This window comes from Trachypithecus francoisi, unplaced genomic scaffold (assembly GCF_009764315.1).
Source record: "Trachypithecus francoisi isolate TF-2019V2 unplaced genomic scaffold, Tfra_2.0 Lachesis_group18, whole genome shotgun sequence".
NCBI classification, from domain to species: domain Eukaryota; kingdom Metazoa; phylum Chordata; class Mammalia; order Primates; family Cercopithecidae; genus Trachypithecus; species Trachypithecus francoisi.
This window is the reverse complement of record NW_022681463.1, coordinates 12387975-12406370: the sequence shown is the minus strand read 5'-3', so window position 1 is coordinate 12406370 and position 18396 is coordinate 12387975. Positions and strand designations below refer to the sequence as shown.

The 18396-nt window shown below is 37.8% G+C and overlaps 1 protein-coding gene across 1 annotated transcript; it reads left to right on the top strand.

The window, feature by feature from the left end:
* Window positions 1-548: 548 nt before the first annotated feature.
* Window positions 549-16629, top strand: LOC117063530. Its single transcript, XM_033177304.1, has 5 exons — window positions 549-637; window positions 1229-1308; window positions 11449-11615; window positions 12999-13116; window positions 15662-16629. The coding sequence occupies exons 2-5, from the start codon at window positions 1242-1244 to the stop codon at window positions 16063-16065; spliced, it is 756 nt and encodes a 251-aa protein (XP_033033195.1). The 5' UTR covers window positions 549-637; window positions 1229-1241; the 3' UTR covers window positions 16066-16629.
* The last annotated feature ends 1767 nt before the right edge of the window (window positions 16630-18396 follow it).

The window sequence follows — 18396 nt, the reverse complement described above, 5'->3', positions numbered from 1 at the left end:
CATCCCAGTTAAAAGCTGGATCACCTCCTCCAAATAGTCTTCGCTCACTTCCGGGAGTGGGTTGTATTCACCTTTAGCTCTGTTCACGAGACACTCACATGGGATATTCCTAGCCTTCTGCCCACTTAGTTACGGGCATTCCAGCCTCACTGCTGTATAACCAGAGGCATGGGAGCTGCAGCTGTCAGAATCCTAATCCCTTCTGCTTGGACTCGTTACCAGTGTGTACAGTAGTGAACTGTGTGCTGTGATGCTAGCCTTTCAGTCACTACCAGAGGTCTCAGCAGCAAAAACAAAAATTGTGGATGATACGTTTTAAGCTTCTAGAAACTCAGCTAACTCCTTTAGGTATGTCCAGGCTTTCCATTTAAATATCAGCTTTAAGGCAGACACGTATAATGAAGACGTCTTTCTTTAATGAGAGAGATCTAAATTGGGAGCAAAACATGTGACCACTTTTGCTATCGTTTTAGCTGTGTAGCCTCAATGACATAATTTAACCTTGGCTTTCCTGATTTGCAAACTGTAGGGAAAACAATGTCTTCTAACTTGCTGCAGTATGCTGTAAAAGAAAATGTGGTGGCTGTAAAAAGTACTTTGGGATTCTTGGAAGAAAGGAGTGCTATATTAATTCACGGTACTGCAATAGTTATTTTACCCCAGATTGAGAAGTAAAATATCAAATTGTTATTTTCCAAAGTTTGAATAACTGTTAAATTTATTCAGATAATCTGCTCTATTCGAGAGGCGTAAATAGTTTCTTCAGTTTTATTATATCAAGCTGTGATAGTATGGACTCCTTAAGGTAGACGCTGCTCAAAAGATTATTTGGCAGTGAGGCTGTTTGACATTGCATACGTGCTAATGATGCATTGATGGTAACAAGAGAACTTTCAATGTTTTAATCACCTCTTAAATTTTAGGATTGCGATCTTACTAATCAATATGAAGATGATGCCTTTCTTTGTTACAACTGAGGTAGTCTGGTGAAGAATATGTTTTCTTTCTGTAGTAGCTTTTTAAAATTTCTGACTCAGAAGCCTTTGTTCTCATTTTAATTTGTTCTAGATGGTGTTTAGATGGTCTTTCTTAAATCACACTTTGTTAATATGATATTTTAATATAATTTTGTCTACTGTATTTGAAGTTAAACTTTATTAAGAAAATATAAAAGCACTCCACATTTTGAATTAATTATTACCATTTGATATTTTAATGTATTATCTAGTTTTCAAGAAATAATGAAGAAAACATCAATATATCATCAACCATCATTTCATTACTTGTTGGATTCAGAAGCTCAAGAAGGTAAATCATTTTATGTTTATGTAGCTTACCAATTCTAAGAAGACAAATAACTAATAGAATCTAAAGTGTCACCTTTGCAATATTCATTAATGTCTTAAAGGGAGCTGGGACTTTTATCAATGGTGTATTATGTCTTGGTTTATATTTGTGAGCCTGCAAACATCTTGAATAATGTTTAATGTCTATTACTATAGCATGATCTTGATATGTTAAAGATACTTTTGACAGAATATATTAGATTTATAGACTTGCTAAGCATGTACAGAGTTTTTGATCTTCAAATAAGGAATACTTTTTTTCTCAAGAGCTGTACACTAAATGTTTGATGTGATTTCTAAGCAAATTTTATTTCAGATAAGAAGCTTGTAAGAAAGATAAAAATAGTTTTATGTAAAAACTATAAGTTTTTACTAGTGCTTGGATGAAAGGCGAGTTTAGGCTATACAAACATCTATAGCCTGAGTTTATGGTTCCTCTAACTATTAATTAGAGGCAAATACATAATGTAATTTGACCTCTAGATGTAAGGAGATTAAGTTTGAATTCTCCTATCAGTGTGGTTATTTGAAATTGAACCATCATTTTTATATAGTCTTAAATAGCAAGCTTGACTTTGCATGAGTTATGTAATATAACCATCCCTGTTGTCTTGAGATCAAAAGTACAGACATACACTCTTGACAGACTAGAAAAATTACCGTATTTTTGTAGAGCAGTTGTAATACAAATCTAACTGTCTTGATTTCTTTTGTTCTCTCCTTATCTGCACACACTGTAGATGTTTGCCGAACAGTATAGTCCTGGTTTTTCTGTTTTTGGCCATTCCAGGTGGCTTCTACCTAGGAGAGCACATCTTTAGGCCAAGAGAGTTGGGTGTATGCCCAGTGTTGGCAGCCTACCTGGCTGAAACACAAATAGTTTTACCAAGTGATTCTTGCAAACCTAACCATTTAAGTTGATCACTTAGAGAACCGAGAAATTTAGATGATTTGAATGAAGATGCAATTTCTGTGTGAAATACAGTTACATCATTATCATTACCATTAGTAACAATTCTTGGTTTCAACTGTGTAGAAAATAATTTGGCAAATTACAAAGGAAATGGAAGAAGTTCAAGGTAAGGTTGAGACGGAACTAGCATTACAATGTTTTACAACACAGACAGACACACTCTGTAATTATATAGCCAATTAAAGCTTTAAAAATATGTTCACACACACAGAGCTAAGGGGATTAAGGATGTGTCCTTGGAGCAGATCAGGTGGCATTTGGTTGGAAAGGCATCACCAAGTAGAGGAACATTCAGTTCTCAAGTACTGAAGGATACGGACTTTTCCTGCCCTAACTCTTTTATACTTAGAATCCTGTGCTTGGAAAGGATGGAGCAAACCCATAGGTCAGTGCTCGTATTTCAACACTGGCATGAAGATCCAAGAATTATAAGATGTCACTTATTTATACACAGATTAAAATTAGGGCTATGGTGGGTGCTAATAATTCTTCTATATGTGTTTCTAAGGCTATATTATAATCTAAAGTATCTAAAACCTTACCCACATTAACTATTCTAAATATCCTATGTTGCCTGCCTCATGCCAACAGCCTCTCGCCAGCTGTTAGTACATGTAGCAATCTGTTATGGAACAGTAGGGTCACCCGAGGACCTGCAGCCTTGGGGCAGATTCATCCTTGCCCAAGGCTCAATGATTCTGGCTCACAATGACCCTCAAGTCTGTCACGTCAGCTGCTTACTTGACATCCCACTTACTACCTCCTGTCAGTTTAGGGCCTTCAAGACATAGATGCCAAAATGGGGCTAAGCATGTAAGGGATTTACTTGGGGAAATGTTTGTGGAGGATAAAAAAGAAACAGAAGTAGGGAATGAGGATCTTCAGAGCCCAGCGTGGGTCCCGTGCCCGTGAGAGGAGAGAGAGAAGACAGATTGGGTGAAGAGTCTCCAATTGCAACACAATTCTGAGACAGTCTCAGGTGGGCTGATGAAAATCCCTGAGCAGGAGTTGCCCACTAGAGGGGTGTCGTATATGGAACAGGAACCGGCTGGCTTGAGTAGGCAGCCCCAGAAGGAGCATGCTCTCCCAGGAGCCACAACTGCAGCAGTGGGCAGTGTTGGGCAACTCTGCGCCTTGTGGCAGGTTCTCTTGGCACACCCAGAGTAGTATGTATTTAAAATAATTTTCCTTTGCAAGTTTGCCCCTCCACCTATATTTTCGATCTCAGTCGATGGCAACATCACTCCCCAGGCTACCCAGAAACCTGGAATCATCCTGATCTTCTCCCCTTCCTTCACACCCTTCATCATTACATCTCATTGAGTTTACATTCCTGATATGTTTCCCTTCCCCTTGTTCCATTTCCACTGTCACTTGCCTTGATTCAGGTCTTCATTATCTCTGCTCCTGACTGCTGTTAACCGCCTTGTAATTGTCTGTCTTGCTCCGGGCCAACTCCCTTTCCTTACCCTTTAGTTCTTTTTCCTGCTGTAACCTGCACTGCGTCATCTTTTAAATCCACATCTTGTCACATTTGTCTTCTGCTTAAAATTCTTCAGTGCCTCGTTGTTTCTTATAGGATGAAATCAAGACTTCTTAGCATGGCATAACGTGTTTTACCTTGTGCTACTATCCTCATTTATCCTATATTCTGGTTCTCAGGGTTTCCAAAGTTCGAGAACTGGTCAGGAGACTTTTTTCCAGTGGGCTTTTGCACATGTCATTTCCTGTGTATGACAGGTCTTCCCTTCTCTTATTTAACAAACTCATAATTAGGAAGTCTCAGATAAGTCTTTCCTGAGCTCTCTGAGAGGTGGAACTTTCTATTTTTGAGTTGCCTACTGAAGCCTCTGTTATAGTACTTTTACTGAACCTGTGTTATACAGCACTTGGTCTGCCTTCTAATTCATAGTGCCCAGATACGTAATAAATGAGTGAATGGGTGAATGAATTAGCTATAACATAACCCTACTGGCTGACTTAAAGTTGCTCATTAGCAGTGATCTTGTATTTCTGATCATCAGTCAGTAGACTCCCTTCAGGACTTAATATAATGTTTTACTCAAGGTATCATATTAAAATTTTTCAGGAGCATCTTCATAAATCTTTGCAGAATTGGATTAATGGGTAATGTGGCTTTTATAAACAGTATTGCATTAATATATATGGAAATTTATATAATTGTATCACTGTTTTAAGAAACCTATCAAACTACAGTCTGAGGCAATATATTTAATATACTAGTTGGAGTACTATAGCACATATAATTACTAATGTGAGAATAATTTATTAACACATTTTAAACATTTTACAAGTAACATGAATAATTAACTTCCAGATAAGACTAATAAATTTCTACATGTTGAATAAAAATAACTCTTGAATATACCAGTCTACTTCAGGTGTCTTCAAAACTCAGATTTGAATGTCAAGTTTGAATGTCAATTGTCGCCCCTAGGAGAGGCATACCACCGCTTCGAAGGCACACAAGTTCATACTTGGCTCCTTGACCCAAGGTTACTGCCTTCATTTAGACACTTGTCATTTTTCATCTAGATTGTTCCAATTCTTCCAATTAGCTTGTAAGGTCACCAGTTCTTCAGCTACTGGTGTCAGATGTAGTTCTTACATATCAAATCTGATCATGTCAATTCCTGTTCTAATAATCTTTATTGACTCCTCCTCACCTTATAGAACAAAGGTCAATGTTGCACATAAATTTAATCCCAACCTACTTCTTCAGGCTTATTTTCTATAGTTCCCCAGCATACACCTTGCATAATGCTGATTATAATCCTTAAAGACACAATCCCGAATGCCATGATCCTGAATGTTGAAATCCCCTTGAAATACAAAGAATAAAGAACAAACTCCCTCACATCTAACTGAATTCCCAAACCATAATCATAGATTTGGAATTAGGTGCCATCAAAACTTCTAAAGGTGGATTTCAAGGTGTTACCAACAGTGTCTTTTTCCATTCAGTCCAATACATTTGCTGGAAAATTCAGGTGAGTAGATTGCCTGTGGAATATGGTAACACAGAATACTTCAGTTTAAAATGCATTATTTGTCTGCATTGGCATTCCTTTCAGCTGATGAAATTCTAGGAGCTCTTAATGAATTAAAGCTGAATTTTCCTGATGAAGCCAGCAAAGTTACTGACTCTAAAATAACTATGTGCATGGTAGGATAAGAAAGCACACAGTGATGTTGCTGTTTGATCACCAGTATTGTTTCAGCCTAATATGTGGTCTGTATATGAGTGCATGAGCAATGAATTTTCCTGTACCCAAAACAACATAGAAGCATGACACAGAAGATGGGAAATTTAATAGGAAATGCTCATGTCACTGTATATTGAATCAAATTAGAATTTCAAAAAGAGCAGCCTCATGTAGAAAATCAATGTGAATGTATTCTTCAAGAAGAGCCATGACCTAAAAGAAAAGAAACAGTTACTCATCTCCATGCAAGACTTCAGAATAGAGTTAACGATCGTGGAAGTCGGCCAGCTCTTACTGGCTACCTCCGTGCAGTTGCCCATAATATATCCCTGTAATACACTTTTTCCTATGTTGAATTTTCTTTTTAGTTTCTTTGGGAAGGTTTTGTTTTTCTTTTTCCTTTTTTAAAGTTTTTTTCTCACCGTTTTAAATCATCAGCATTATTTTTTACAATTCATTATGCTATATGTTTCACCTTTACATTTTCAAAACTAGAAGTATAAATTGTATGAGCTTTTAGAGAGTTCTAATTTGTTTTATGCATTTTTTTTTGTTGCAAATTTGACTCCCTGAAAGTTCATTTTAACAACACTGACTTTGTGTGCAAGCATTGTGTATATATTTAAAAACCTTAAAACTTCCTCAATAAATAAAGGGATGTCCTTTTTCTGCATCTGCATTTGTGAACGGTAACATTTTTCAAGATCTCAGCTCTTTGGGCAACTGTATATGTGGTGGTGACCCATTATTGGTATTTAATTTTAATTTTTTCAGCAAGGAGGTCTCACTATGTTGCCCAGGCTGGGCTCTAACAATCCTTCCACCTCAGCTTCCTGAGTAGCGGGGACTATGGGTGTGAGCCACCGCATCCAGCTCCATTGTAGGTTTGGATCAGTTTCATCAAAAGACTTAGGTTGGTCATCAGGATATTTCAAGTGACCAAACTATATAAGTGATTTATTTATGAATACAGTTTGTCTGCTTATAACTGTTATACCCATGTAACTGTGGGTAGCACACCTGAGTGCTTATGATTGCCAAATTATGTATGTTATTATTGCCAATTTTATTGTATAAAGTAGCCCACGAAGTGTTCTGTTGTATTTTTATGTTTCTAAACTCTTTTAAAAATGTAAATATGTTTTAAAGAACTTTTAAAATTATTTTTATCAGAATTATGTATTTGGGGTTTTGATCTTTCAGGATTCAACACTGGGGATTATGGCGTCAGAAATTGTGTCTTTTGGGATTCTGGCCCAAACCCCTAGCCTTGTACCCTCGCTCCATAGATCTTCTAACAGCTCCTGGGCTTAAATATCTCCTCTTTTATGATGCTTCTCCTGATTCAACCAACCACTCATGTTTCCATAGCATTTTAGAAAGACTTGTTGTATAGCATTTATCAAGCTATTGACATTTGTTTCGTTGTCTGTCCCTTCCATGATCCCAGTAGCAAACTTGTAGTACAACTAATTCATGTTGTTTTTCCACTTGCATCCTGAGCAATCTCAATAAAAGATACACTTTCTTTCTTTTGTAAGGACAAAATGTAGCATTGTATGGTCTACTTGATTAGAGTTACAACCTCTATACATTCTTGAAACTAAGAAGACCAGCAGACAGAGAATATTTGTAGAATCTTCTCAGGAATTGGTTTCAACATAAGGGTCCAAGACCTTGGCATTGCTAAGGTTTTCAGAATTGTACCTTTTAAGTTAAGCCTGTGACTATTTACTAATCTGAAAATATCTTTAACTTCTTTTTTTTAAATCTGTAGGCATTTCTAAGACGCACATGACATTCATCTTTGAATAGAAGATTCATTTGAATGACAGTTTCTTTCATTTAGTAGAGGGGATTTTACTTTAAATTTTGCTGGCAGGTTTTCATGACAGCCCTCAAAGGGAAGCTTGAATTCACTTGTCATAGCTATTAAAGAGTTTTTTTTTTTTTTTTTTTTTTTTTTTTTTTTGGTGGGGGGATGCGTTTCTGTGATCTGGCCCTTCCACTTATTATTGCTATTGTTGACCTTAAAAGTATAGAAGAGAAGAATATAGACAAAGCCTCTATTTTTGAAGGCTTGCTGTAATCCAGAATTGAAGTCAATTCGTTGTTGAATTTTCCTCTTAAAATCATCCTCATAATGTAGCAGAATCTTGCTACTTTTCACTTTATACTTGAAACCCCTTTAATTCTCAGGAGAACAAGAGCACCTGGTAGATTTTATTCAGTATCAGCAAAGACTGAATAGCAGGAAAATGATGTTAAGACTTTTTTTGTATCAAAAGGATTAAAATACATAAGCCCAAGATAGCAACATAATTGCAATACTCTGTCTTGACTATGTTTTATTTACAATCTATTTTAATATTTGTGTTTTAATATTCAATTCACCAATCAAATAATGTTCTAAAACTATAGTAGATAGCTTTTATCTGAAGGTACAATTATCAGAAGTTTTCTGCTTTTCATATAGGGAAGCTGATGTACAGAATCTTGTGTAATATTATCTGGTTTTTGTTGTTTGTCCTGGGGGCAAAGTGCTAGATAATGAGGAAAGAATATATGTCGACAAATTATTCTTCAGAAATGTATATTAAAATTCCATTGTATGACAATGCTATTAATTTTTGTAGGAATTACTCTTCAAATCTTAAAAACCAGCCTATCTACTAATTCACCAATCTTCTCAATATTTGACTCATATTCAACAACTAAATATGCGTGCAATTTAAGGGGCCTGTTCTTTGTAAATTATTTGCAGCATAGATTTTTTTCCTTTTTATGACAACAAGGCTGCTGTAGGGATGCCTTTATCATAGGGCAGCTCTTTCCATTAGATTCTAGTTTAGAGATTCTTATTATCAGCCTTGAATGGGTGGTGTTATTGTTAGAGCTTAATATTAAACATGTCTTGATTTACATAAAGAATTACCGTTAAAACTATCAATCACCTCAAGGCCAGGTGCTGTGACTCACGTCTGTAATTCCAACATTTTGGGAGGCTGAGGTGGGTGGATCAGTTGAGCTCAGGAGTTGGAGACCAGCCTGGGCAACATGGTAAAACCCCATCTCTACTAAAAAAATACAAAAATTAGCCAGGCATGGTGGCGTATGGTTGTTGACCCAGCCACTCAGGAGACTGAGGCACAAGAATCGCTTGAACCCAGGAAGCGGAGGTTGCAGTGAGCTGGGATTGCGCCACTCCACAACAGTCTGGGTGACAGAGCCAGACTCTGTCAAAACAAAACAAAAAACAAAACAAAACAAAACAAACAAAACCCTCAAAAAACAAAACAACAAAAAAATAAAAAAAAACTATTACCTCAAAATCTTTAAATAGTTCACATTGGAAAACAGCAACCAGTGTTTTAACATGGAAATAATTGTGTGTTTATGTGTATATGTTTACTTTTAAAATTTTGCACTTTTAGACAAATTATTATTTTTTTCCTTGTCATAAAGAAATTTCATTTTGATCATCATTCCTCTAAAAGAATTTTTTATGATTTTATCAGCGTGGTACTTACAAAGAGCATGTCCCCCTTTAGAGAAATTATTTTAGGCAGCCAAGTTTAGTTTATTTGGGTTTCATGCTGTAAATTATGCTAATTTATGAAGGTTACTTGTTGGATGCTTGTAGTATTCACATAATATTTAAATGCAAAAGAGAATATTCATATAAAGTGTTATCAATTAAATTTTATTCAACCTGATAATGTTTTCTGTGATACATGACCATCTTAGGTGTATAACTAATTTTGCATTACCATTTATGAGTGATATAGTTGTGCTCTTTTTAAAGTGTATATGCAATTAGTAGTGGTTATATTCATTTCATGAAATCTCTTTGAAGGTTCTTTGTTTTAGGAGTGTAAGTAATTTTCAATTATAATATATTCATATATTTTTAAATCTCATTTCCATATGAAGGTAAAGATAGGGTCATTCTTAGAAGGAAATAACTCTATTCAGAAGGATGCAGTCAAAAGCTAGGAATTCACTTGTTATTCCTCTGTAGTTGTTAGGACAGGAGCACTAATCTGGCCAACTAACCTTTAAAAGAACATGCAAAGTCAAAGATGTCAGGTTGTATCAGTAAATATTAACCGCCAAAGTTTGTATATTAAAGACTGGGACTTTTGAAGATGCTCCTGGGACTTAGCGTACTGTAACATCTATTAATCCCTGATACCTTAGGTGACTTGTCATAGAAGTGCTACATTTACAAGTAGTATGCAAGGAGGCCCAAGAGGACAAATTCAGTTAAAGGTCAAGAAAGCAATTAACGTTCTCTACTTTTCCCTAAAGAAGTTCCACAGCAAGTGTTGCCCTCCCCCTGCACCCGCAGTCTTAGCAAGGCAAGTGCATATAGTGAAATAGAAGTTAAAGTTCAAATAAAACATATTACCAATATTATTTGGTTCTTAGAGCTCTTCCTGAATATGAATGCATACAGTTGTTTAAGGTGAAGTACAGTGAAAAATATTAGAAGAGACGGCTCTTGCTGAAAAATACCAAATTTCTATTTCTTTGTTTCCCCTGCATCTCTGTCAAGGGTCAATGTTTGCAGTAGTGGTAGAGGTGGGTGGTAGGCTGGGTCCTTCCTGTGGGTATGGTTAAATTGGAGTTGTTTTGAGGAGTACACGATTCTGTTTGTGTTCTAAGCAGGACACACACACACACACACACACACGCATGCACCCCAACCCTCTATTTTCTAGTCCTTCAAATTTTGAAAACTCTTGTGTTCACTCAGATTTTTTCTTTTTGATGAACGTGTTGAACTCCCCAAAACTGTCCTTATAAGGTGAGTTTCAAGATTTCTGACCTCTCAGTTGCTACGATTTCTCAGTGTTCTTCTAAAGTGGGCCTTCCCTAACTGGATGTACAAGTATAATCTGACTGGTGTAAAATAAAGCCTCTGCCTCCCTGATTTTGGAAATTATATTTTTAATGTGGGCTAGATGCACCAATTTTTTGATGGTCATATTAAACTTTTGACTCATATTGTGCTTGTGGCCAAGTAAATGTATCTATCTGTCCCCACCCCCTACACAGTGCTGCTAAACTCAGGCTGAATACAGTCTTTAGACTTATCTTTGTTGGATTTCACATTGTTAAGGCCAATTCATTGTTATAAGTCAAGAAATTTTCCAACACATTTAGTTTTCTATTATACTTGTTGTCGCCATCACATGTATATATTCTGAAAATTTTATAATACTTGTAATGTCATCAGTTAGTCAAACCATTGACAAAACTGTTCATGAAGGCAAAGCTGAGAACACACCATTTATTAGAAATGTCTATCCAAGTGGGCTCCAGAGCCAAGAGCCTTGGGAGTACTGTGGAAAAGCACTTTCATCCAATCCAACAATTCTTCATAGGGATGCCATGAGATACCACATGTTTGTGTCGGTGGATTTCCAATTTTTCCAAGGACAGGGACCATGTCTCTTTGGCTAGCTACTGTACTCCATCACTCAGCACCGTGCCTGGGACATAGAACAACTAGGACTGCACTGGGTGGCCAATATGAAGAGGTGGGTTCTTATATTCCATCACCAATCTTTCTCTTAATCTATATGAACTGATTGGTGGCTCTTAAAATATATTGCTTTAAAAAAGTGCATCAATTATTATTTGTTGCATGTAGCATTGCAGAAGTAGATAGTGGTGATTTCAACTCCCATAAAAATAATAAAGATGTTGCCACCCTGATGAATGGCAATATTAGCTTACATTATGAGTCATTTTCAAATAGTTTACCTTATTATTTCTCACCTCAAGTCAATTCCAAAGCTCCTTAGACTAAGCAGAAATGCTGTATTTCCGTCAAATTCTTTTCTCTTTTCATAGATTTACTTATACAACCATTACCTTTTTCTTTTCCTTTCAGAGACCAGAGAAGACTATGATGACAAGCAGGTGGTCACAGAGATCATGGCAAGATGTTTTATTCCGACTTCGATAACAACTACTTCCTGGGAAAGTTTTCGTTTTATTGGTCATGAGATTCGAATTACTGAGGCCATGGATTGTTATGGTGCTGTTGTTTGGCCATCGGTATAATTTCATACAGATTTTGTTACATTCCAATTATTTTTCCAGTCAGTTTTGTTCATTATTATGTTCTATTTGGAAGAACAAAACAGGTTCTATATTCCTTCTTTGTGACCTCAAATAATAGTATGTTTTAGAAATCATGTGACTGGGAAATTACTTCTCCCAATTAACTCTATAATTCTGTTTTTTCTTTTCTCTTTCTTTCTTTCTTTTTTTTTTTGAGACAGAGTCTTGCTCTGTCACCCAGCCTGGAGTACAGTGGCATGGTCTCAGCTCACTGCAACCTCTGCCTCCTGGGTTTAAACTATTCTTCTGCTGCAGCCTCCTGAGTAGCTGGGAGTATAGTCGTGCACCACCACGCCAAGCTAATTTTTGTAATTTTAGTAGGAATGGGGTTTCACCATGTTGGCCAGGCTGATTTCGAACTCCTTGCCTCAAGTAATTCATCCACCTCCGCCTCCCAAGGTACTGGGATTACAGGCATGAGCCACCACCCTGGACCTCAATTTTTTTTTTTTGAGACGAAGTCTCACTCTTGTCCCTGAGGCTGGAGTGCAATGGCATGATCTCGGCTCACTGCAACCTCCGCCTCCCAGGTTCCAATGATTCTCTTGCCTCAGCCTCCCAAGTAGCTGGGATTACAGGTGCCTGCCACCATGCCCGGCTAATTTTTGTATTTTTAGTAGAGGTAGGGTTTCACCATGCTGGCCAGGCTGGTCTGGAACTCCTGACCTCAGATGATCCACCTGCCTTGGCCTCCCAAAGTGCTGGGATTACAGGTGTGAGCCACTGTGCCTGGCCACGGGGCCTCAATTAATTGTATTTCTGACTTTATTAAAATGTGTAGGATTAATACAGGGTGTTTACTTCTTTACTGTTTAGAGTGGTAAACACTTTCATTTCCCCTTTTATTAGTTCCATTTGAGTTAAACAATTGCAATGAAATCTTTATGAGTCTCACATGTAGAATGTCCTCAAAGACCCTCAATCCTTTACCAACTGTCCCGTGAAGAGTAGTGGACCCACCACCCCACCTGCCCCGATCCCACACACTACTTGGAAATGACTAGTATTATCAGAAGTTGCTTCCTTTAAAAATGATCAAACCTAAGCAACTGAATTCCACTGTTTTAGTTCTCTCTCTTTTCCTCTCGGTAATCCCTAAGGAATTTTTCTAGCAGAAATGTTGAACCTCTCAGAGGATGCACTTTTGTTGACATTTCTCGGAGTGATGTACAGGTACACACATGAGTACTCTCACATACTCATATGTGCACACATACATATCCTAGCATTAGCAACATATTTATCCAATAAAGTTTAATTTTACTTTCTGTTATTACTTGCCAAGCATCCCTGTTTTCTTTTTTCTAACTTTCATAGGCCCTTGTTCTATGCTATTTCCTGGAAACAAATGCAAAGCAGTATAATATGGTTGACAAAAACGTGATTGAAATTGGAGCTGGAACAGGACTAGTCTCCATTGTGGCAAGTTTACTTGGTAAGTAGATATTTCTGATTGAATAGAGGGAGTGTCAGAGAATTTGATGATCGAATATCATTAGTTGTTTTACTATCCAGTGTACTATGACCTGCACCTATATGTGACTCTTTAATTGTTTGAATGGGCTTCATCTAGAAACTACAGATTGTAAAGTCTCCTTACTGGTTTCTTTCATAGTTTTCTGCATTAAGTTGTGTTAATTCTTCTTGTGGAATACCGTCACAAGCCTCAGATGAGGCGTTCTGACTAAGTGGTGCACGGAAGCATTCTGGTTGCAAGAGGAGAAATGTGAAATATGAGGCAGAGGCAGATCCTATTGCTGCTGATTCAGACGCACTTTAAATTTTAGCACCATTTCAGTGTTCCCACGTAGCTCTAGATTCTTTTTGAGTTTTGAAGTGCTATGCTTTTATGAAAAAGCACCTGTTAGAATAGGGAGAGAGTATTAGAAATCACATAAAAATCACACGTCTGCTTCTGTTTTTAGGTGTTTGTCCTTGAATTTGTTTTCTCAGTTCATCTCCATTCTTTTTTTTTTTTTTCTCTCTGTTGCCCAAGCTGGAGTGTGGTGGTGCGATCTCGACTCCCTGCAACCTCCGCCTCCTGGGTTCAAGCGGTTCTCCTGCCTCAGCCTCCCCGAGTAGCCGGGACTACAGACACGCACCACCACACCCAGCTAATTTTTTGTATTTTTAGTAGAGAGAGGGTTTTGCCATGTTGGCCAGGCTGGTTTCGAACCCCTGACCACAGGTGATCCACCCGCCTCGGCCTCCCAAAGTGCTGGGATTACAGGTGTGAGCCACTGTGCCTGACCCACCTCCGTTCTTTTTTATTGTTACCCTGAGTTCTCTCACGAGCATCTTTTCCAACTAAGCATGTGATAGTTTTTAATACATGCCTGAGCCTATTTCAGTTCAGTCTTTTTGCTATTGTTATCTATCTCATTGCCTTAGTTTAGCTCCTTCTCTGATGTGCACTACCCAGATCCATCCTGATTTTCTTGATCTTCAGAAGTGCACACCTGCCACTTTAAAATCTTTAGAGGAATTGAACATTTAGCAATTTACAACTTTCAAATTTGTTTTTATAAGAGTATTTATAAGTCTCTTGGAGTCTTCCCAAATATATTTTTTCAAAAGTTGCTGTATCCTGATATTGTTTGCCAAAGTCACTATTCCATTTAGTAAGGATAGGTCAGAGTCACTATTCGATTTATACCTGAAATCCTGACTTAGGAGCAGAATTTGTGCCTCGGGGAGTCATTGATTTTATTAAAAAGAACTTGTCCCTTGAGTCCGCTTGTCTAACTTGAAACAAATATTAAAAAATAGAAACTTTGTTTAGTCAGTATGCTGAAAGTGGTATTGTTTATCTCTCTAGGCACAAAGATATTAAGTATAAGGGAGAGTTTACATTCAATATGGGCAAAGGTGTATTCCCTACCCTGAGATTTAAAAAAGATTTGTTGAAAATGATAGACCCACCCATAGTAGAATGTAAAGGCTTGTATCTCCGTGAGTGTACCAATGATAGGCATATTCCTCTCCCATTTTAATGTTTTCACAAAATACAATTGATGCCAAGAGACTCATGATATTGCTGCTGGGGAGTAGCTTCTTGTTTGTCTGAGCTGAACTAGACTTCTCTTCCATTTCTGCTTTCTTCTTCTTTACCTGGTCTGTGCTTTTCTGATGCTGCAGAGTTGGACAATCTTAGATTTATTTGCAGATTATTTTCAGCCTTTGCTACTGCTCAAAGTTTACTTTAGTGACCAAATTTCTACAAATTTGCTCCTGCCATATTTCTTCCTCAAAAACCCATCACTATTCACTTCTATCTTGGAAATTATTTACATCTTCTTCTGTGAGTGGTACCTTTATGAGCGCGATACACATGCTGTGACTAGGTTTTTAGCATCTTTTGATGGGAAGATTTACACTTGTGTTGGGCCAAGTTGAAAACCTGGGCATAGCATGGATGCCATCATACTTTTCAGGGAATGCCATGGAAAGGTCTTCTTTCCTCCCTCCACTTCTCACTTGAGCACTTTCTGTTCAACTCTAGGATGTCCGATGTTACATACACTCACTTGGTCTCACACGACTGAGGCTCAGAATTCTTTTAGGGAGGTACCTATTCTTCCATCAATGACTTCTCATTGTTCCAATGAGGGTGCCAAATATTTTGACTTTTTCTTTCTCTTGATTATTTTTCTCCTGGTATGTAGTAGATAAATAGCAAACAAAAACAATAGGAACAGCAAAACATACCAGGACAAAAAACCAGAACATAAAAAATGCAATGGTGTGCAAAAGTACCATGGGTCTCTCTCTGTCTTTTTTTTCTCTTTAAGCAGAGGCATATAGCTGCTTTAGCATCCATTTGAATGGGATTCCCTTTGTGTGTATAGGTACTGATGAGTCTTGTTGTGTGGGGGGATGAACAATTTTGCAGAATTGCAAAGTGCATGTGGGCTTGAAACTCTTGATTGTTCTACCTTATCTCATGAGGGTTACTTTCTCTACTGTCCTTTGCTTCACAGGTGCTCATGTGACGGCCACAGATTTACCCGAATTACTTGGAAACCTGCAATATAATATTTCCCGAAACACCAAAATGAAAAGCAAGCATTTGCCTCAGGTTAAAGAACTCTCCTGGGGAGTAGCTTTAGATACAAACTTCCCCAGGTCTTCTAATAATTTTGACTATATTTTGGCAGCAGATGTGGTCTACGCTCATCCTTTCTTGGAAGAGCTCCTCATTACCTTTGACCATCTGTGCAAAGAAACCACCATCATCCTCTGGGCCATGAAATTCAGGTTGGAGAAGGAAAATAAATTTATAGATAGATTTAAGGAGTTGTTTGACCTGGAGGAAATTTCCAGTTTCCCTAGCCTGAATATTAAGTTGTATAAAGCTGTGAAGAAAAACCGGAGGAGTGTATGACATCCTCAGTGAGGACGTGGAAAGGTTGAGGCAATTGTTAGCAAATAATCACTTGAAAAAAACCCCTGAATAACCTTATGTGCCATTGAGTTTCCCAAAGGCAAATACACACACAGATACACACACACATACACACACACACCTCACTATGAGAATAGAAGATAGTTTCCCAAATTTGCCTCACCCCAGGCAGTAATTTTTCCAGATACTGCACGTGAGTCTGTAGGATTGGGGGTGACTTGTTCCTAGTTTGTCTCCATCAGCACGCAGGCCTGCCTTCTACTCATGCAGTAATAGAAACTCTTGGCAAAGTCACACTGTGCTGTCATTGTCTTCTGTCCTTATTCCTTACATCACCATTTATTATTGTTTTAATCAATGGTGCAATTATTATTTTTAACGTATAATCACAAAATGATAGTTTTTAATGATATCTCTTCAGTGAAACTTGTTATTAATTCTTTTAAACATAAGCTTATGATTCTCTCTTTAGAAATAAGGAAATCGACTACAATGGGATCTGCAAATAAATCTGAACAGGCAGATACATAATGTAACGGTAAATCTCAGACTTTTGTGGTTTCCATTAGTACTGTCTTATAGGTGGTCTATCATCTCTGCCTGGCAGAGTGGACGTCTGATGTAACCTCTGAAATCAGTCAAGCTTGTGGATTTGAGGTCATGGATGAGGACATTTTATTCTGTACAATGAAAAATGAGTGAACACAAGCAAAAATTGTTGAGATTTTGGAGAAGTTATTGTTTTGTTTTAAGCCAACGATCATTATTTTGTATCACAAAAACAGAAATAAGTATAAACACTTTGGGTTAAAAATATGTATGAAAAGATTTGGGTCTCTGATCTCAGATAATCAGACATATAGCTGGTTTTAAAGTTTAAAGCTCTTCTGATGAACATATATACATCTAGATACTTGAAATACGATATGATTTTTTTTTCACATAAGCTTTCCTTAGAGTAGAATTTCCTTAGAGTAGAATAAAGTCTGTAGTAATTAAAGTCAGTGCAAAAAGAGCAAAGAATTAGGATTTTGTACTGTGTAACTGCCTAGATGACACTGGTTGGTAATTACTCTGCCATGTCCCCAGTAACATTTTTTGGGCTGTTACTGTGCCCTCGGGGTGATACTTTCCTTTCTAGAATTAGTCCTTTCTGCTTTGCTGAAAGTTTTCTGTCCACTCCAGGTTGAGTATAGTTGAAAAGAATATCTTCTAGGACTCTGATCAGTAAGTCAGGCTACAAATATACTCCAGTGTATTTTATTTTATTTTACTTTTTTAATTTTTTAATTTTTTTTTTTTTTTTTTTGAGACAGAGTCTTGCTCTGTCGCCCAGGCTGGAGTGCAGTGGCCGGATCTCAGCTCACTGCAAGCTCCGCCTCCCGGGTTCCTGCCATTCTCCTGCCTCAGCCTCCCCAGTAGCTGGGACTACAGGCGCCGCCACCTCGCCCGGCTAGTTTTTTGTATTTTTTAGTAGAGACGGGGTTTCACCATGTTAGCCAGGGTGGTCTCGATCTCCTGACCTCATGATCCGCCCGTCTCGGCCTCCCAAAGTGCTGGGATTACAGGCTTGAGCCACCGCGCCCGGCCTATTTTATTTTTTTAGTACATGTGGTTCATAGGAAAATCTCTCAATAATTCCCAATATTTACATGGATCTCTGTCATTTTCACAGTCTGTTACTTACATAAAGTCACTTAATCCTCATAACCATTCTAAGAGGTAGAAGCGATGCTATCCCTACTTCACGGATAAAGAAACTGAGGCTGAGATGTCCCCAGGCTACACAGCTGCAGAGTGGTAGTGCTAGGACATTCAAGTCCAGGTCTCTGCAAGCCCAAATCCTGTATTAACCACTGCACTGTCTATATATTTAAAACAAGAATTTTCAAGCTTTTAAAAGCAGGTGAAGTCATTTCTTCAAAAATGAAATAAATATCCAGAAAGATAAGCAAATACATGAGAAAAAAAAATGAGACCTGTTCCATTTTAAAACTTTTATTTCCTATGTGAGTAGGTCAGGGTGGGCTTGTTTTGAAGGCGATATTTAGGTGAAGCTGACAGGAGGTAGCAGTGCAGGTGTCTGGGGAAGGATGTTGCAGGCAAAAGGAACAACCATGGAGGAAGGAGTCAGTCAATCCTCTGGAAATATCAAAGGCCAGTGTGCTTGGCACAGAGCAAGCAGGAGAGGTTCGTGCAGAGTGAGCAAGTGTTCAGAGAGGCTACAGGGAGCTAGATCGCGTAGGACTGTGTTGCAGGCTGGGTTCTCTAGAAACAGACTCTGAGAGGGAATTGGGTGAGGAGATCATT